Genomic DNA, 21,911 nt, shown 5'->3' with positions numbered 1-21,911 from the left:
ACTTTTTGTGATACCTGAAGTTTTACCCCTAAATAGGACACAGCTCAGCAAATATTTCTACGCCGTCACCCACGAATGTAGGGCGAAAGTTATTTATAGTCTTTCTTTCCCTTTCCCTTTTCCCCCCTTTTGCATGGCGATTTTTGTTGACTTTTTGGTGTAGAATCGAAGAAAAGGGTTTGAAAATACATTTTCTACCAGGTTTTGGTGAATATTCATGATTTTAAGGCGGAAGGATACAAGAGTTGAGAGGTTGGTTAAGTTGAAACGTAGGGTCCAAAATTGCATGTTTTCTTGTCTCTACTTCCAGCTTGTGTATCTCAAGTTTTTCATGGTGAACCTCATACGTGCTTTTGGACAAGCGGTTGCCACATGTTGCTCCATCTGTGGTAGAAAGCGTTCTACCCAACGAAAATTTGGGAAAAAGTTAGAGCCGGTCTAAGAGATGAGAATTAACATTAAAGTCAATGAGCAAATGTTTAGTGATCTGTGGCCAAAAACCTGAAAAAACAGGAACTTGCTTAAACTTCTTGCTTAATACTTATTAATAGCAATAAAAAGAAAAAGGACGAACTATACGCTTCGCTGATCACCAACTTGTAACAACGTTGACCTAGATGTTATATAACTGCTGCCAGACTTTATTAGGGGCAATAAATGGACACTCAATTCCATTGTAACTGTATAATGTGTATTATAAACCAAAGGTAAATTTATAGATTTCAGAACAGGACAATAATATTCCAAATACATTCACTGTCTTGTTATATGATGACTTTGGTTTAATAAAATTTAAAATTCGTCATGACTCTGTAAGTTAATAACGATGTGTTGTGTATCCTATTTTATTTAAAAACTGTAATTTGTCAGCGACACAAACGCCTCAATGGATTATGTACATAAGCTATAGATATTTTAATTACATCAAAGGTGTATTAGAAATTACTGTTGATCTGAAATAGTTTCTTTTTATACGCCCACATTTTCATGTGGACGTATTATGCCTTTGCCCCAGTCCGTCCGTCCAAAATTGTTTGTGGACTCTCTACAGGTCACAATTCTTATCCGATTTCGACGAAACTTGAAATATAGGTTTATTCCCAAAAGATCTCGGCTGCTTTTGATATTGGCATGTATCGGATCGAAACTTCATGGATTATGGCCCCTGTTTGTACGAAAAATCACGTTTTTAGCTTGTGGACCCTATAGAGGTCACAATTTTTATCCGATTTTGTTTAAACTTGAAATGTAAGTTTATAACCCAAAGATCTCAGTTCCTTTCGCTATTTGCGCATATCGGACAGTAACTTCCTGAATTATGGCCCCTGATTGTACGAAAAATCACGTTTTTAGCTTGTGGACCCTATAGAAGTCATAATTTTTATCCGATTTAAAAAAACGTTCTATTATATCACCGTTACACCCTAAGGATGACTGAGTTCGAATTTCGTGAAAATCGGCCCAAAATTGACAGACAAAATGGCAGCCGTTCGTTCCCAAATAGCGTAAGAATATGGTATATCAAGGTTGTGGACCCTATAGGGGTCACAATTTTTATCCGATTTTGTTGAAACTTGAAATGTAAGTTTATAACCCAAAGATCTCAGTTCCTTTCGATATTTGCGCATATCGGACAGTAACTTCCTAAATTATGGCCCCTGATTGTACGAAAAATCACGTTTTTAGCTTGTGGACCCTATAGAGGTCATAATTTTTATCCGATTTAAAAAAACGTTCTATTATATCACCGTTTCACCCTAAGGACGACTGAGTTTGAATTTCGTGAAAATCGGCCCAAAATTGACAGACAAAATGGCTGCCGTTCTTTCTCAAATAGCGTAAAAATATGGTATATCAAGGTTGTGGACCCTAAAGAGGTCACAATTTTTATCCGATTTTGTTGAAACTTGAAATGTAAGTTTATAACCCAAAGATCTCGGTTCCTTTCGATATTCACGCATATCGAATTGTAATTTCCTGAATTATGGCCCTTGATTGTAGGAAAAATCACTTTCTTGTTAGCTTGTTCTCTATCCATCTCTCGAAAATGTGGGCGTATCCTGCCTGGCAGCCGCTGATTAAACAAGCGGTTGCCATGCAAGATATGCCCACATTTTGCAAGAGATGGACAGAGAACAAGCTCAAAAAAAGAAGTGATTTTTTCGTACAATCAAGGGCCATAATTCAGGAAGTTATGATCCAATATGTGCGAATATCGAAAGGAACCAAGATCTTTGGGTTATAAATATGTATTTCAAGTTTCATCAAAATCGGATCAAAATTGTGACCTCTATAGGGTCCACAACCTTGATATACCATATTTTTACGCTATTTGAGAACGAACGACGGCCATTTTGTCTGTCAATTTTGGGCCAATTTTCACGAAATTCGAACTCAGTCGACCCTAGGGTGTAACGGTGATATAATAATACGTTTTTTTATATCGGATAAAAATTATGACCTCTACAGGGTCCACAAGCTAAAAATGAGATTTTTCGTACAATCAGGGGCCATAACTCAGGAAGTTATGGGCCGATATATGCAAATATCGAAAGGATCCAAGATCTTTGTTTTATAAACTTACATTTCAAGTTTCAACAAAATCGGATAAAAATTGTGACCTCTTTAGGGTCCACAACCTTGATATACCATATTTTTACGCTATTTGAGAACGAACGGCAGCCATTTTGTCTGTCAATTTTGGGCCGATTTACACGAAATTCAAACTCGGTCGTCCTTAGGGTGTAACGGTGATATAATAGTACGGGTTTTTAAATTGGATAAAAATTATGACTTCTACAGGGTACACAAGCTAAAAACGCGATTTTTTGTACAATCAGGGGCCATAATTCAGGAAGTTACAGTCCGATATGCGCGAATATCGAAAGGAACCGAGATCTTTGGGTTATAAACTTATATTTCAAGTTTCAACAAAATCGTATAAAAATTGTGACCTCTATAGGGTCCACAACCTTGATATACCATATTTTTACGCTATTTGAGAACGAACGGCGGCCATTTTGTCTGTCAATTTTGGGTCGATTTTCACGAAATTCGACCTCAGTCGTCTTTAGGGTGTAACGGTGATATAATAATAGGGTTTTTTAAATCAGATAAAAATTATGACTTCTATAGGGTCCAATATGCGGGAATATCGAAAGGAACTGAGATCTTTGGGTTACAAACTTACATTTCAAGTTTCAACAAAATCGGATAAAAATTGTGACCTCTATAGGGTCCACAAGCTAAAAACGTGATTTTTCGTACAAACAGGGGCCATAATCCATGAAGTTTCGATCCGATACATGCCAATATCGAAAGCAGCCAAGATTTTTTTGGGATAAAGCTATATTTCAAGTTTCGTCAAAATTGGACAAGAATTGTGACTTGTAGAGAGTCCACAAACAAATTGTGGACAGACGGACGTCCGGACGGACAGGGGCGACGACAATATACGTCCACATGAAAATGTGGGCGTATAAAAATTCATAACGTGGAACTCAATATAGAATAATAAATAGCCAGAAATATTGAAAATGAAGCTATATAGGTTTAAAACTATGACTTTAAAATATAGTGAATATGTCGAAATGGGTAACTGCAGCAATAAATTATTATTGCCTAATTATATAAACATATTCCTATAAAGGTAGAGGCCTAATTCTTTCAGGCAATTTAACGTGTCGATGTGAATAGAATACATAACAAATATAGTGAAATTTACTGAAATATACATGACAAACCATCTCTTTATGCAAAAACTTTGGTGTGCATCATTATTTTTTTTTATGAGTTATCACATTGTTAATGCCCCACGCCCCCTTTATGTTTATAATATTTTCTCTGATTGTAACAGCTTTAAGTGATTTCTCGGTATCATTTAAAATAACAAGTCTTAATTGCTCTGCAAAAGGAGATCAAACGTTATGAATGGGATTTAGACAAAAGGGAAACATATTTACGCATATACTTGAAGACTTTCTGTTTCAAATCTATGTTGTATTATTCATCTGTTTTATGTGATTTATTTTTGATATACGGACACATATTTAATATTCCATATTGTTCATACTGTATTAACAGGCCTTTAACAAATAGATCATGCTATAACCCTATTCTAAACCCGTATCCATGATTTGTTTTACGTCAAGTTTTTAGATTTCGAAGCGCACACAATTAAGCAGAATTGGCAGTAAAAAAAAAATTAAAAATTACTACGGCTTATTATGAAAATCGTTTCAAATAAAGCAACCGAAATAAAAAAAAAGACACCAAAGTGATTTCCAAAGGCGATTGCATGCTTTTAGAATAGAACAAGCTAGGCGACACATGGAGCCGTGCCTAGTCCGTGCTTTCGATTTATACATGAAACGGATGCGGGACCGAGAGTTAGATTTCTTTACGTTTGACTAATTGTCCAAGAAGGGTCATCTGACTAATTGTCCAAGAGGGGTCATCTAAGCTGTTGAAAGAAGGGAACCAAACATACCCTAATGCGAATATATCGGGAAGACGTCATGTAAATTGGCGAAAAGCTGTTTTGTATGAAAATATGATTACAATATAATATCTGCTTCGAAAACAGATTGGTTAATCTGATAACAATGGCGATTAGAATATATCGGATAATCAAATTGGGGTTGGTTATGATATCAGGAAATGACGGTACTGCGTGTGATCAATTTTAAGATACAAGCATTTATATAGTGGTACGCACGATAATTTGTAAACAAATTAAACCCACAAAAAAGATCAAATATATAAATAACTGCAGTCCGACTATGGTACGAAGTACAAAACACGTAGTATTCATCAAGAAATGAAATACGTATAAGAAAGGATATACGTACCTATCCCACGTATAAATCCATGTATAAAGACCTACACTTAACAAAGACCGATCTGCGTAAAACACACGGTCGAACAAAAAATCGCACGGTAAATTAGATTTAACACCTACGCGTCAGATAAAGCCTGCTGGTCCTTGATAAATCACCTTTGCTGCAGTTATAACATGCTTTCGGGAAAACTCACCAAACAAAGAATACACACCGTGTCGGTCGTTTTTAACCCGTTCGCTAATTAACACACCAGTACAGAAAACGCACCGTCGCCAAGATTATCACCCCTAGCGATAATTATATCCCCTTTCAGTCAATTTCTCACACCTGTTAATTAACACACTGTACCTACAGAGTTTAGCCTCTTCGTATTAGATTTGTTGCGATAATTAGAATTTTACCGATATTGGTACAAACTTACTAAAAAGCGAGAAATTTGTACTGTAAACGTACGAATCCCACCTTTACTACTTCTCAGTGTCAGCAGTGAATATTCACTTGGCTCCTTGAGAGGAATGACATCGGTGCGGATTAATTAGCTCGCAATATTAACTTTGTTCCTTCTGCAAATTTAATTCTAGAACATTTATTTTTAAGTATTAGAAAAATAGATATAGGTGTTTGAAGTATATCTAGATAAAAAAATATTTCCTATTTAATGTAATGGGTATATAAAATGAGTAATTAAGGGTACCATATTTACATCTCCATGGCTTCGAACAGTTTATGCTACGATGTGGGGTCTTACTTATCAATTAAATACCAGTTGTTTCAAAGTCTCGACCAATCAAATTGCTTATCATTCTGTTTACCCTCTGCAGAAAATTTCTTTATCGAACTTAGTCAAGGTATTGATGTGATGAAACCATGCACCAAGTTTCATCACTCTCACTTAATTCGAACTCCATCAAGGCATCGACCTAATAAACACCTACACCAAGTTTAGAAGGAGAGTTATTGTTTCCCAAAGAGTGCGACGGGCGGACAGACAGAGAGAGAGGCGGGCGCTTTCTTCGAAAGGCGGGGGACAATAACAAAAGTCAGACATATAGATCTTTTTCATATTTGACACAGGGCCGTAAGTAGACCAGAGCAATGTGAATGAGGGGGCGGGAAGTGTTCTCAGGGGTTCTGTTAAAATGATGGACAATGTATTGTAGTGAACTGGATCTCTTGATAGAGCGGATTACTGTTGTAGAGTGGGCCCGGTGTGGCAGTTTCAAATGGTCCTTGGTGTGTGATTACCGTTTGGCGCATGCGCAGTTGTAGGAGTCACCCCACACCGTTACAGACGCGGTGTGCATTGACTCCTCGTGATAGGATTTCTCCTAAGATGTTCTTACGGTCAAATCAATATATTATAGACTATTTTATATTTACAATATTACCACTAAAAGAGGATGCAAATTGACGATCTTTATTATTATTATTTAGTATATATACCCGTCCACAATGCGAACATTCTCTCTTGTATTTGGGCTGTCTACATGCATGTTTGAATGTACGTATGGGATGGTGTAATAAATCTATATTTATGTTAAAGAAATCGGAATAAGAAATTCCATACTTTTATATTTGTGTTAAATGAAGCCACGAAATTGATAATTTCAAGCCAATCATCAATTTGTATGGTTTCCACTGATCGTACGTGTGTAGAACGACTAACCACTAAAAAAAACCAACGGCAACAAATCACGAACGAAGTATCAATTTCAAGCCAATCAACTTAGATCCGTTGATCGTGTAACTACTGATCACTAAAACAACAGCTAATCACGTCAACAAGTATTTTATTAATGACAAAACTCTAATCAAGTACATGATATATTTTTTCCTGTACTGACCAGTGGTCAGGAACCAACTCGCAATGCAGGAAGTAGATAGTTTCGTTGTTAAGGCAAACATCAGTTTCGGACATGCGCAAGTGCCCAGGAGAAAACACACACCAGGAGTCAACTCAAACTATCACACCGGCTCTATCCGTTAGTTCCGTTGAGGGTTCACTACTGTAGAGGTGTTGGAGTAGCCAACCAAGCAGCTGGCTCAGAAAGACTAACGCCAGAATAATCAGCAACCATAGTGCTCCGTGGTCAGTCCTTATCTCAAATTTTCTTCCATACAAATACGGCTTGAAATATTTTACGAAATGTACTACAGCCAAGAGTTCCCTTCTGTTTACACAGTAAAACCGAGATTTTTTGGAGATAGACCTATCTTTCAAGTTTCGTCAAAATAGGATAAAAATTGTGGTCTGTAGTGTCCACAAACAAATTGTGGACTGACGTACAGGGGTGACGGCATAATACGTCCACATGAAAATCTCAGCGTATAAAAATGAAAAACCAAAGATCCGTTGATAAATAACCGAGATATGGGCAGTCTAACAGTAACAGTCTAAGATTATTTTTTGTCACATCCATAAAACACTTCCTGTTTGTCAAAAATGACCCAAGTCTCTCAGAAATTCGCCCGTGTATCTATTATCGCTGGTTACTCCAGTCAGTCATATAGAAGGATAACTTGTGTTTTCCTTTTGCTTTCCTCACTCCCGTTTCTCCAACTCTTTGTTACGCATATATCGTAGCAATGATCCCTGTGTTAAAATTATTTTTGGAACGTGTTTAACCAATTCCATCACATATGTGATAACGGCTGATACCAATATTGCCCTTTAATAAATAGTTTAATTTTACTTTGTATTTTGTCAATGAATAAGCTCTTGCATTGCATAAAAGCCTATTACTTTCTTGAAATGTTGTATACAGGTTACTACTGCAGATAGGTTGCCCGGCAACGAAACATACGCTCACAGCAGCTAAATCGTCTGATCAGTCAACATGAGTGTTGCATATTTTTACTTTTGTTGGTAATGAAACATTTATAATACACTAAAATCTGATTAAGAGTAACAAGTCATTAAGTAATTATCAGAAAATCCTTAGAATTTGTTTGACCCATGCTAACGTTTAGTATACAAAACATTTAATACCATGGATTTAGCTGTTCAAGTTACCAAAAATCATTGAAAATCAATATACTTGTTCATCTCAAGACCTTAAATTCTGTGTATCAATCTTAAGTCAATCGAAACGATAATAAATAGGCGTAAACACGGTGTATAAATATAAAATCAATCAGATAATAACTATGGTCTCTAAAGCATCCACAAGATTTCTCAAAGTGATCAAGGGCCATAACTCTGGCAGTAATTATCGGAAATCGTTGAAAACCAATAGGTTTCTTCGTCTGATGACCTTAATAAATTTAAGGTCAATCGGATATTAACTTTAGTCTCTAGAGCATCCACAAGATTTTTCAAAGTGATCAAGGGCCATAACTCTGGCAGTAATTATCATAAATCGTTGAAAATCAATAGGCCTCTTCGTCTAATGACCTTAAACACTGTGTATAAACATAAAATCAATCAGATATTACCTTTAGCCTCTAGAGTGTTCTCAAGATTTTTCAGAATGATCAAGGGCCATAGCTCTAGCAGTAATTATTGGAAATCAAGGGCCATAACTCTGGCAGTAATTATCGGAAATCAGTGAAAATCAATAGGATTCCTCATCCCATGACCTTAAACAATGTGTATAAATTGCTTGTGGACGCTCTAGAGGCTAAAGTTAATATCTGATTGACTTAAAATTTATACACAGTGTTTAAGGTCATGAGACGAAGAAACCTATTGATTTACGATAATTACCGACAGAGTTATGGCCTCTGATCACTTTGAAAAATCTTGTGGCCGCTCTAGAGGTTAAAGTTAATATCCGATTGACTTTGAATTTATACACAGTGTTTAAGGTCATGAGACGAAGAAGCCTAGTGATTTTTACCGATTTCCGATAATTACTGCCAGAGTTATGGCCCTTGATCATGTTGAAAAATTGTGGACGCTGGACGGGGGTGACAACAATATACGACCACATTTCAATGTGGGTGTATAAAAATGATATAGCACAGGTTGCAATTCTGATGAATTGTAGTTCACAATAAGCCATTTACGTTAGAATAGTTTTGCCCACACCAAGAATTAGACTATTTGTTGCAGACAGTTTAGTCTGTCTTTGTCTGTCTGAAATGAAATAAAATGGGGTTTAACATCCTACTGCTCTGTTTCGATTGGGCTAATGAAGCTGGTCATACACCATGCAGGGTGCTATGAGGGAAATTTAGCCAGGGCAGCGGCACCTATGGCCTACACTTACATCAAATTCCAACTGCCAAGGGATCTTTTACGTGCATGCCAATGTATGCACGGGTCCTCGGTTTTTCCGTGCCATCCGATTGACTAGACAGCTGACCTTATTAGGCCCACCGTCCTGCACCCTTTGTCTGGCTGCAACAATCTGGTGAGAAAAATAATCTGACCAGTTCCTCGTCACTGAATTATAACCTATTTTTATTATCATATATCATTATAAATATCTGGAGTTTGCAGTGAAATAAATGCATAATTACAATCAAATACTACCTGTCATGTTTGCATGTCACAATTGTTCAACAGTTCTGTTCATATCAATAAATTTCATTCCTTATATGAATAATATCAACTATTTAAGCACTAATTACTCTGAATACCACACTTCACAGATTCACTAAACACACCTAAAACATCATTCAGCTTACATCTCATCCAAACTAAATAATCATCATTTTTTATAATGGAATTTATGGAATGACTAGTTATATTTGGTAAAATATAAGATGATGTTGTATTAGATTTGACATGATAAAACCATAAATCATATGACAAAGATTCCTGAACTAAATACTGTATATTCCATGGTATGTTCCAACTTATTGATGCTTTATGTTCTCGAATAGTGCACTTAATGTTAGAAACTGTACCTGGTACTAACTGGTTCCTGTTACCGGTATATGATTTTGATTCAGATTTTAAAAGTGCTGATTGAATTAATTGTATGATTTCTGGTATGTGAACTATAGTGTCTTGATAAATATGAAACAACCAAGAAGGATCATCACAGCATAAATGTTTGGGAACTTCTTTTTGATCCATGATTTCTTGTTGGTTTTCTAAATGCTGTATTCCTCCTAATGCTGGTGACCAATCAGGATGCATCTGAGTATTATTAATATGTGTATTAACCCAAGATTTATAGACTATTCCCATGTTAGGCAACTCTGCTAATGTCTTATATGGTGTGTAGTGCGATGGATTGATCGCAAAGGGAAACAACTCCATTAAAATACTACCCGGTAGCAGAAATGCAGCTGTCACTAATAATGAACCGTGCATTCCTATAATACCCTTAGAATGATGAACAATATTCACAATCTCTTCAAGAGAATGAGTTTCTAAGCTAACTGACATAACTCGCAATCCTATTTTCTGAGCTACTGCTACACTTAGATCCATTTCATTTATGATGAGTCGATTGTTTTTCCTAGATATTAGCACTAAATACTGACCAATGTTACAGAGTGGACAGTCACTGTTTATATTGGCTAGAATGTAGTTAATAGATTGATGAATATGAAATCCAGTCACAGATGTATCTAAAGGTCCTTGTGGTTCATGAAATCCATATTGGTACCAAGTTGTTAATTTTGAAATTCCAACATAAGCATCATTAAAACAGACCATTTCACTCATTTGTTGAATCGCTTCTCGTGTTAGCAGATTATGATTTGAAAATATATTATACATCAATAAAGAATCTTCGTCTTCTTCTAATCCATCCATTGCAACAAGCTGAATATCAAACTTTTGATGAAGATTTGAATCACTAGTCGTTATAAAGTTTGTAGAATTATTAGTATTAAATGAGATTTGTTTAAGTGTATGATGAAGTGGTAATATATCATCGTGTATAACATGCATAACATTATCAAGTTTAAAACGATTAAATATTAAACTAATAGGCTTTATCCACTTGATTGTAAAATTATTTATTGCATGACTGGGTAAAGTAGTCAGTGAAAAGTAATGTAAATTATGGTTCGCAACTGAAGACATGTCTAATATATTCATAAAGTTATTTTCGAGGGGAAGATTTTCGTGAAAACTATTTTTATCTTGAAAGAAAATAAAATCCTTGTGTTTTGTATGATAGCACAGATTGTGGAAATGGCAGATTCTGTCTTTGGTACTGGCTCCATGGCACCAAACAGAAGTATATGGGGTGGGTGTCACTTTACTTTCACTTATAGGTTGCTTTTCTTGTACCTCTGATGGATTAACAATAGCTTCTGGGTGCTGTTGATTGGTGTGTGAGGTGCTTGGTAAAATATATTTTGATGTTGATTCAGAAATCAAAACCTTTTCTTCAGACCTTGGAGTAAATTGTGTTCCTGTATAATCATTGACCAATTCATCAGTCAAATAATCATCACTACCACTAGTCATAAGATTATCAAAATACTCCATTTCTTTTGTATTATCAAATTTGTTCAGATTATCTCCTAATCCTAATCTGACTTCCATTGTTTCTTCTTCCAGGTATTTATTATGAAATTGATTCGATTCTGTGCCATGGCTCTTAAAACCAGGTTGTTTACCTTCAATGTGGTTTGTACATGATTCATATAATATTTCTAATTCTTCATATTGGTAACTGATGTAGAGGTATTTACGTATTAATGTAGCAATAACAGCTGCACATACAGCATGGGTTATCAGATGGAAGCTCATACTATATTTATATAATGGTCACATCACAACTAAACTGCCATTATTACCAACTCCTACACATCTGAAAGTGATATCAGAATCATGTTAATAATTTTAACTCATTTGGCTAAAGTTAAAGTTAATGTTAAGTCAATTAACCATTGAAGCATTTAAATTTATGTGTACCCAAAACCCATTAGTACTGCCATGACTACTGTCTACATTACATGGATGACAAATCACAAGTTTTCTTACATACTCAGGAACTACAAATATCAAGAACGTTTTTTAAAAAAAAATATAATAATTATATATTCAATTCCATTTCAACATAATGCCTAAAGTATCCATAAAGATAGGTTGCCAGGCAACAAAACATATTTCGACTATACTGTAACTAAGGAATCCAGGAGATCCATAAAATCTGTTGACTTTGAATTTTGAAGTAGCCTAAATGAAAAGCATAAGCTAACTGTATCATACAAGGTGAGTTGACAAAATTCTAAGACATAATAAGGACAATAACTCTCAGAGTAATTATCAGAAAGTGTTGTGATTGTTATTCATTGCAATAATCAAAACAATACAGGCTTTATAATTTTAAGTAGATCAGATGATGACTTTTAAACAATTCTACATTGTTTAAAAGACTCATAACAATAACACTAGCAGTAATAAATAAGCTTACATAAATATATTTCATTGTGGCCATATAAAAAATGGATTGATTTTAGAATCTGTCCACTAAACATTTTTTAGCACTACAATTATATAAACACAGATCAGGCAGGTAGCCTACATTTAATACTCTCAGTAGCGGACAGATTCTGTTTTTTAATGAATAAAAGAGCCATTTTAAGAAGGGTAGGCCTAAACTTTTTTTGTTAGCCTAATCTTTGTCGGTCATTAACTTGATTAAGATCACTGGAATGCATGACTATAGACGTTTCATCTTTTGATCTTTCAAATTTGTAAACAAAGCAACTCTTTTCAACCTAGCTACTATACTGATACATGTTTTAAGAACACTAGTTCAGCTTTGAACGTAGGTTTCATTACACTTGCCACGTGAAATTATGTAGGCCTACAATGTAAAGGAACATTTTAGTGAGCAAATAAGACCTTGCTTACCTCCCTCTCCAGTCAGTATGTGAAATCTAAATATAGGGTACCGGTAACACATAAATTTATGTAACTTGGCCATTTATGACAAAACAAAATTTAGGTAAGCAGGGGGGAAACAATTGGAATGTTTGCAAAATTGAGAATCTTCAGTCATTTATTGTTTTGCCTAGCCCAATTACAGTCAAATTTTTTCACAAATTCCAATTTTGATTCACCTGATATGGCCGATATACGTAAATTTGTGCGTTACCCTATATTTAGATTTCAAGCACGATACTAGATCTTCCCGATCTGAGAAATATCTTTGATTCTTTCCGTGTTTATACCCACAATTCTAACCCTAACCCTTCAGAATAGTTTTAGCCACAATCCAACACTGTTACAGCTTCAATTTGTACGTTTGACATGTAATTTATAAACCTAACCTGAACCCTAACCCTAGAGAAAGATATTTCTCAGATCATACAAAGATCTAGTATTGTGCAGATTTCAATGGTTTCTGCCAAGCTGTTTAGCAGAATGGGACGTATTTTTAAAACAGCATGTTGTGTCGCACATCTATAGCGTGGTAAGCCAGGTCTTATTTTCTCAATAAACTAAAATAAAATATTCTTTTACATTGTACAGGTGTTCAAATAGTTACCATACTTGTAACGTTAAACTGTGTGTTTAACGTTACAATTGATACAGTCTAAGACTCCTTACGCAAGTTCAAATAGGTTCAAACGCACAATTGTCAGCACATATCATTACAGTTTGTATTGGAATAAGTAATTCTATGACAAATAGTGAAGACACTGGCCAGTTGAAATTTCGCGTAGCAGTTGGGTTTCTTCAAATCAAATAATTATGCGGTAATTAAGGCTTCACCTTTATTTCAATGGGAAGTGATTTATTATATGTTAAGCTATGTGCAGTACGGTTTTGGGTCAGTTTATGTGTAAATTAAGGGAGCTGTAGGCCAGTAACCTTTTTGTAGTCATTTGACTAAAAAACTTGCGCAAGGGAACTCTGTAGGACGAGCCACTACTGTGGCTGGTGTAAGGCGGAAGACATCAGTAGTGGAAACATTTCTATTTCTACAATTTCTAGTGTTCAAACGGACTGACACGCAACCGTTTAGCACTAGCAGTAAAAAGTTCCCCAGTAAGATTTACTGGAACTGAAATTTTTTTGACAAAGAGTCAATAGGCCGGTTCCCCTGAACGTACTGGGCGAGTGTAACGAGAACTTACGTTCACACATACAGCTGAACTAGAAGAACACAACTTAGAAGATAGGTTATCAATTTCCGACTTCATTAGAATAATTAGCCCAGTCGGAGCAGAAAAGTAGGACGTGTCTTGAAATTTTATCTTCTATACCAGATTCTTACTATATATCAAACAGACTCCCGTATACTTTCTTTAAAAAGCTAATACGTTTATGCAGAAAACAATCAGATATTGAGATAACTCATTCACCGATGATGGAGGCAGACATGTTTGTTGACATCCCGGGTGAAGGTCACCTGTATCGCGTTCGATTACTTGCTTCGGGCTTACTCGACCAAGATCCTCGAGTACACTTAGACATGCGCAGCTCAGTTCTGCGATAGAATGTGCCTTTGGGCAACTGAAAGGACACTGGGTGACCTTTTCTAACTCCTGGAAACGTTGCACCAAGTTGTAGAATCATTAAAATAAACACAACACTACTGTGGAATGGAAATATGGTATTTTTAATCGGAGCAAAGTGTCAACAATAATTCTTCCGTCGCCTAAATTTAATCTTCAAATATAACTTCGATCAAAAAATTTATTTGCTGCCATGTTGAATAATTGAATTATGGGATACTTCCCAAAGTAACCGGCTCCTTGGGGCCAAAGCCGTGTATAGATAAAGTTGCGACAACTGTGAAGCCAGGAATTTCATATGACGTCATGCAAATATGACGTCAATTGTACAAAGACGCCATCTTGGGTCCCAAGTAACTCTACCAACCCATTATTATTATTATTATTATTACAGCATATTTATAGTGCACCCTTTCATATAACATGTTCAGGGGCACTTTACAAAGTGACAATGTAAATCACACATAAACAACAAGATTATGGGCATGTTAACGATTGTATACAGAGTCAGTTAAAAGCCTGATTAAATAAATGTGTTTTAAGTTGTTTTTTAAAAGAATATAGAGATGTCATGTACAACATCTTAAACTAAATAGTAGATTATTCCATAAAACAGGTGCTTGATAACTAAAAGAGGCTGACCATAAGAGACTAGTTGACAGTTTTGGGCTTTAAAAGTAGTTTATCTGATGTACGTAATGTTCGGCCAGGTGTATAAAGTTCTAAAAGATCTGAGAGGTAAACAGGAGCTAAATTATTTAAACATTTAAAAGTAAGTAATAAAATCTTAAAATCAATTCGATATTTAACAGTTACCAGTGTAAATTATATAAAACAGGAGTTATGTGGTCACATTTCTTAGTTAAAGTAACAAGTCTAGCCGCAGTATTCTGTACTTTTTGTAATTTATCTATAAGCTTTAAAGGTAAACCAACTAAAAGTGAATTAAAGTTATCTAATCGAGAAGTGACCAGAGAATTAACAAGTGACTTAGTGGCCTCTACAGTTACACATTTACGTATTTTACCTATGTTTCTAATATTAAAATAGCACAATTTACAAATATTATTTACTTGAGCTCCCATCAGCATAAAACTATCAAAGATAGCGCCAATATTACGAGCAGAATAAGATGAAAATATATCACAATTACCAATTACAACAGGGGGGTTATCTTGTGCAGATTTACTTAATTGATGCCTTGAGCCTAATAACAAATATTCGGTTTTATCATCATTCAATTTTAGAAAGTTCTTTGACATCCATTTTCTAATTTCACTAATACAGTTCTCAAGTTGCAAGTTTGATAAATTGAAAGAAGATGGACAATTAGGTGTAAATGAAATATATAATTGAGTATCATCGGCATACAAATGAAAGCTGAGACCATATTTTCTGACAATATCTCCTAATGGTGACGTATAGAGGGTAAATAAAATCGGACCAAGAACAGAACCTTGGGGAACCCCAGATGACAAAACAGATTCAGACGACGATTTGCAATTAACAATACACTGTTTTCTACCCACAAGATAGCTCTCTAAAAGATTTTTTGCAGAGCCACAAATACCGAATTTAAATTGAAGTCTACGTAGAAGAATGGAAGGGTCCACCGTGTCGAAAGCAGCAGATAAATCTATAAAATTAAAAATGTACATTTTCTATTATCAATTTCCATTAAAATATCATTTGAAACCCGGGTTAAACCTGTTTCGGTACTGTGAAATTGTTTATAAGCACTTTGAAATGGTTCATACAAACAGTTATCATCTAGATGGGCCTTTATCTGAGAAGCAATACATTTCTCCAATATTTTAGAAATAAAACTTAAGTTAGAGACTGGCCTGTAATTTTTAAAAACATTAGGATCCAGTGTAGACTTTTTAATTAAAGGGGTAACATAAGCTCGCTTGAAAACGTTGGGAATAGTAGCGGATGATATACAAGAATTAATAATATTGGTAAAAACTGGAATAACGTCATCTAGACAGTCCTTAAGAACAGAAGTCGGAACGGGATCTAATGAACAAGATTTAGGAGCAGACGATTTAAATAGCTTTAAAACAAAAGATTCACTAACCAAGTTAAAATTTTCTAAATAAACATTCCGCTACCCAACCCCCTGTAAGAGAGTATAAGATTACATTTATTTAAAGAAAGAAATTAAAAAAAATTAACAAATGCAATTATATAAATTTCCTCGTACACAACAATACCATACACCACTAGTATTAATGAAAAATGTATATAATAATAATAATAACATCATCATTTTTTAAAGTGTATTAATACTGGAGAACGGTTTCTAATGTGCTGTTCAGGTTCTTATATTCACAGAATACATGTATTTACACAGAGATCAGGTCTTGTGCCCATATACACTGTACAAAATTGAAAGATATATACCAACCAGTAAATAAAAGTACATATAAGAGAAAAACAAACAGTAATTACCTAAGTTCTAGTAAAATGAATTCGAAATGAAATGGTCTAATGAAGATGGGCATATACGCCATACAGTGTGCTATAAAGCAAATTTTGCCTGGGCACAGCACTATGGCCTATGTTTATATCAAATTACAACTGCCAAGGGATTTTTTTACGTGCACACCAATGTATACACAGGACCTCGACTAAACTGCTGTCCTTGTGCCTTGTCAGCTCTCCGCCTGCACCACTGACAAGGGGAAACCGTCGGAAATGAATTAGAATAAAAAAGTAAAATAAAAACATATAGTAAGCATAAAGTGACAAAATATATGAAAATTTATTGACATGTACAGTACATTCAAGTAAAACATATTTAAAATATGTAATATTAAAAAACCACTGACAAAAATACATGTATACAGGTGTAGGCCTACTCACATAATTTCATCAATATCATCATCACTATTAAAATCAATGTCACTGTCAGCATATGTTTGGCTGTCACTTTTATATTCGAACAATATACACAAAACCATACAAGAAAGTTTTCACTTGTAACAAGTACATCTATTATTGATCTATCTGTAAAAGTGTAATGCAGCTTGATTTACATTCACATTGAAAATTTTGTTTGGTGCTTGATCTCTGGTCACCCTAACCCTGTCATTTGTTCAATAGAGTTTAACAAGAGGGGTTTAACATTCCACAGCTACAGTCAGGCAACCTGGGAGGAATGCCCCCTTTTTGACTGGTGATGCAAAGGCAGAAATAATTCTTCATACATATTTTTTTCAAAAAAAGTAAGTGCACTTGTACCAACTCATCTATTTCGGTTCTTATTTTCTCCATAACATTGGGGTTGGAAGGCCGAATTGTTAGCACGTGCGCACTGTATCATAAAGTCTGTCATTGAGTCAACAAGCGTGGTTTCGAATCCCCGGTTGTACGTGACAAGGAGTAGGGTCGCCTGTCCAACCTCGTGGATTTTCTCTGGGTCCTCCCCTTTCCTCCCACTGCTAAAGACCCCTACGCGCAAGCGAATTATTGAAATAAAAAAATTAAACCATATGTAAGTCCCAAAATGACCTAGTTTGTGTCGAGTGGACGTTAAACTCCATTTCTCTCTCTCCATAACAACTTGTTGGGTATGAGTACTGCACATTGTATTTCACCTCAATAATGATGACACAGTCTTAACCATAGTGGTCTTCTGTCTTTGACTGAGTGGACTTATCTATTGGTCTGAGTGGTCTTGGGCGGAGTAGTCCTTGGTCTGGGTTGTCATGCATTTGGGAGAATATCTTCATCAGCTTACATTTGCAAGAAAATGGGGAAAATGTTAAGATATGATCCGATCCCCTTAAACAAATTAACCAGACCTATTATTTTATTCTCTTTCTCTTTTTTTTGCTGCTTGTTTCTAAACAGCATCACGGGGACTAGCCATGACCTCACACGAAATTTCAGCCGAATCGGCCAATAACTTTTTTATTTTACCGTAGTTTAGCTTCTATAAGAGATAAATTTATCCGATTTTGACGCCATTTTGTTTGTTGATTGGAGGGGCAAAGCTGTTGCAAAGTCCAAGGTTAAGGGGGCAAAGGCACGAGCTTCAACTAGGGGTAGGGGGCCTCCCCCAGAAAATTTTGAAAAACAGGTTGCCGGAAATGCAGCCTGGCAGTATTTCAGGCACTGATCGATGAGGTAAAGTGTCAAACGAACGGACTTGCGAATAAAGACGAAGCCCACTAACGAGCGTCAAAGTAGGGAGTCCTTCCCCAGAAAATTTTGAAAAATAGACTCCAGGAAATGCTGTTTTACAGTATTCCCAGGCACCTATCGTCGACATAAATAGATCTGACCAGATACCATCCGTCACCTGATCACTAGTTTATCCGACTAGAGAACAAAATGTCAAACGAACGGACTTGCGAACCTCAACGAATTCCCCTTGTGAGCGCCAAAGTAGCGAGTCCATTGGGGACCTCGCCAAGAAAATTTTGAAAAATAGACTGTCGGAAATGCTCTACAACATGCAAGTTTATGACTGAGTGGGGATGTGGGATTTATTCTCCGTAGAAGGTATTGATTACCGAAAGGTATCACAAATACTTTTTTTATTTTCTAAAATTATTGGGGGTGGGGGGGGGCAAACAGAGGGCAGACCAGATTAATGCCCCCCCCCCCCCTGGTGCCGCCACTGTATGAGATGCTTTTTTATTATACCAAATTTATGGGTATTTTGTTAAATGGCCTTATATTGCCAAATTCGGCAGCCATTTTAAAAGAAATGCCCGGCACCACATGAAGAATACATTTCTTTAATTGATGTTTGTCAAATTCGATTTCCGCTCATTTCGCGTACATAACCACGATATATGAGATCATGGACCTTATATCCTTTTAAAAAACAACTTAAAACACATTTATTTAATGGGGCTTTTAACTGACTTTGTATACAATCGTTAAGATGTCCATAATCTTGTTGTTTATTTATGATTATATTGTCACTTTGTAAAGTGCCCCTGAACATGTTTTATGAAAGGGCGCGATATAAATATGCTGTAATAATAATAATAATAATAATAATATTACCAAATTTGGCGGCCATTATGAAAGAAACACCCGGCACCATATAAAAATACTTTTTTTAAATTGATGTTTATCAAATTCGATTCTTCGGCACATTTCGCTTGCATAACCACTCTGTGTTTGGGTAATTTTAAAATGAAATCATTTATAATCCCACCAGTAAATAGTAAAACACACTGATTACGAGATATCGCTCTCAGAAAGTTCCCCGATTTTGAGTATGATTTTGTGTGATAAGCCTATATTTATCACGGAACGAAACTGCATTGGTTTCTTTTGCATTTTGTTTAGGGTAAAACGTTATTCCTCAACGCCTAATACTACAAGAAAAAAACAAATTTTGGTATGTAAACCTGTATGAAGCCATGACGTCATAGCTTTTATGGCGTCATAATTGGGACCCAAAATGGCGCCTGGAAATGAGTTGTCGTAACTTTCCCTATATACAGGGCTTTGCTTGGGGCAGTTCAATGACGTTATAGACGTCATTGGGGCAGGTTACTTCGGCCTGGCGCGTGTAAGCCGTTTTAATGACGTCATCGGTAACCCGAACGCACTCGTGGAGACCCGAGTAAGCGCGGTACCACTGATTCGCAATGGTATGACCACAGATCACTAATGATTAAAATGTTAATTCTCGTCTCTTAGACCGGCTCTAACTTTTCCCAAAATTTTCGTTGGACAGAACGCTTTCTACCACAGATGGAGCAACATGTGGCAAACTCTTGCCCAAAAGCATGTAGGTTCACCATGAAAAACTTGAGATAGGCCTACACAAGCTGGAAGTAAAGAGAAGTAAACATGCAATTTTCGGCCTTACATTTCAACCTAAACAACCTGTCAACTCTTGTATCCTTCCGCCTCAAAATCATCGGGTCACAAAGTCGATAGCCTAAAACATTCACGGGGTCATGCTGGTTACTTTGATACCACACAGAGCGGCTAGGAAGGGTGATTCGCCCGGGGTCAATATTCATTGCATATAAAAGACAATTTTGCCTTTAATCGCCGTCCATTTACCATAAATATCGAAGCCTCAGTAAATTAATCTGGGTTTTTTCCTCGCCCACTTCATTTTCCGCAGTTTAGTGTCAGAATCCGTTGTATGTTTAAGTCTCTCATAATCATGTTCATCAACATATAGGCCTATGTTAATTTAAGTGCTCACTAAAGCAAAGAGGTAAGACAATCTACGCGTGCAACCTTTGAACTTTGACGTCATTCGAGTAGACAGCCCTAATCGTCGGGCTGTCAATTACTGGGACACTCTTATTTTTGTTCTGTGTCCCCTCCATGGTTGTTTTTCAGGGAATTCAGTATTGAGTGTCTCTACTTTCCATATATACCAAAACTGACACATTTTTGGGGGGCAATAACCACCCGATAAATACTTTTGTGGGAATGTATCTTTGAAGGTAGGTTGCCAGGCAACGAAACGTACGTCCCCGGCATCTAAATCGTCCGAGCAGTCAATAAATGTTGTTGCATATTTTTACTTTTGTCGGTAACGAAAAATTTATCATACACTAAAAACTGATTAAGAGAAACAGCTCATTAATTATCAGAAAATCGTTAGAATTTGTTTGGCCCATGCTAATGTTTAGTGATCAAGGGTCATAACTCTGGCAGTAATTATCGGAATCGTTGAAAATCAATAGGCGTCCTGGTCCCATGACCTTAAACACTTTGTATAAATCTAAAGTCAATCGGATATTAACTTTAGTTGCTAGAGCGTCCACAAGGTTTTTTCCAAAGTGATCAAGGGTCATAACTCTTGCATTGAATATCGACTTTTTCGTCTCATGACCTTAAGCACTGTATATAAATTTCAAGTCAATCGGATATTAACTTTAGACGGATGGACGGGGGCGACGACAATATCGGTAACTATAGCCGGTATAGACTGGATATCCTGCTCTAATACGTCAGACTCGCTCCTATGTCACTCCTTTTCTGACTTGCATATAGAGACAGGTAGTGGGCAGCCATGTTTTGACGTTGTGTTACTAAAAATAGACGGGTATCCCTAATGATGGCGTTCAGCGTTAAAATGAGTAAGCTAGAAAATTTGTTAAGCTTTTCTTTAATGTCTAAGAATAGCTCGGTGACGTAGGAACCAGCCTGACGTCATTTAGAGCAGGTTGTCCAGGCTATAGCCGGTATGGCGTTCAAAAGGTTTATGGCAAAGGGGGATAATTCCAGAACAAAAAGTCGTAGAACACTGAATATGATAGAGTTCATCCTCTCATGGCCCCAATTCTAAACATGAAATTTTAAATAAATTCCATAAAAACTAAAGGATCTATCTCCATCACAAGGTTTTTGACAAACGGGGGATATCTCCGGAATGGAAAGACGCAGAACGTTGAATATAGCTAGTGTTCACCCATTCATAACCCCAATCCTTCCTATCAAATTTGTAAAAATCCGGTAAAAACTATAGCCTCCATCGAGGTCGCAAGGTTTTCGGCAAAAGGAGGATAACCCTGCATTAGAAATTCGTTGAACATTGAATATCGACATGTTACGTCCTCTCGTGACAATACTTCACACAAAATTTGAAAAGAATTGGGAGATATCGTTCAATATCGATAGGACTCGTCCTTTCATGACAACGAGGCTTCACACCAAATTTGAAAAGAATCCGTCCATAACTGTAGTCTGGAC

The 21,911-nt window shown here is 36.1% G+C and overlaps 1 protein-coding gene across 4 annotated transcripts; it reads right to left on the bottom strand.

Annotated features, from left to right (window-relative positions):
* Positions 1–9,229: 9,229 nt before the first annotated feature.
* LOC126828254 (protein O-linked-mannose beta-1,4-N-acetylglucosaminyltransferase 2) lies at positions 9,230–14,121 on the bottom strand. Of its 4 annotated transcripts, none has more exons than XM_050557917.2 (2): positions 13,842–14,121; positions 9,230–11,563 (listed from the first exon to the last, which is right to left on the bottom strand). In XM_050557917.2, the coding sequence occupies exon 2, from the start codon at positions 11,500–11,502 to the stop codon at positions 9,409–9,411; it is 2,094 nt and encodes a 697-aa protein (XP_050413874.2). In that variant the 5' UTR covers positions 11,503–11,563; positions 13,842–14,121; the 3' UTR covers positions 9,230–9,408. The 4 variants fall into 4 exon arrangements, with proteins under 4 accessions (XP_050413874.2, XP_050413877.2, XP_050413876.2 ...); XM_050557920.2 differs by having other exon boundaries at positions 13,971–14,121; XM_050557919.2 differs by having other exon boundaries at positions 13,982–14,121.
* Between the last annotated feature and the right edge of the window lie 7,790 nt (positions 14,122–21,911).

The sequence above is a fragment of the Patella vulgata genome, chromosome 7, assembly GCF_932274485.2.
Source record: "Patella vulgata chromosome 7, xgPatVulg1.2, whole genome shotgun sequence".
NCBI lineage: Eukaryota > Metazoa > Mollusca > Gastropoda > Patellidae > Patella > Patella vulgata.
This window is presented reverse-complemented; position numbering and strand designations above follow the sequence as displayed.

What these genes read in the sequence shown, in the direction of transcription:
- LOC126828254 (XM_050557917.2), bottom strand. Translation starts at nt 11,502, where the DNA reads ATGAGCTTCCATCTGATAACCCATGCTGTATGTGCAGCTGTTATTGCT.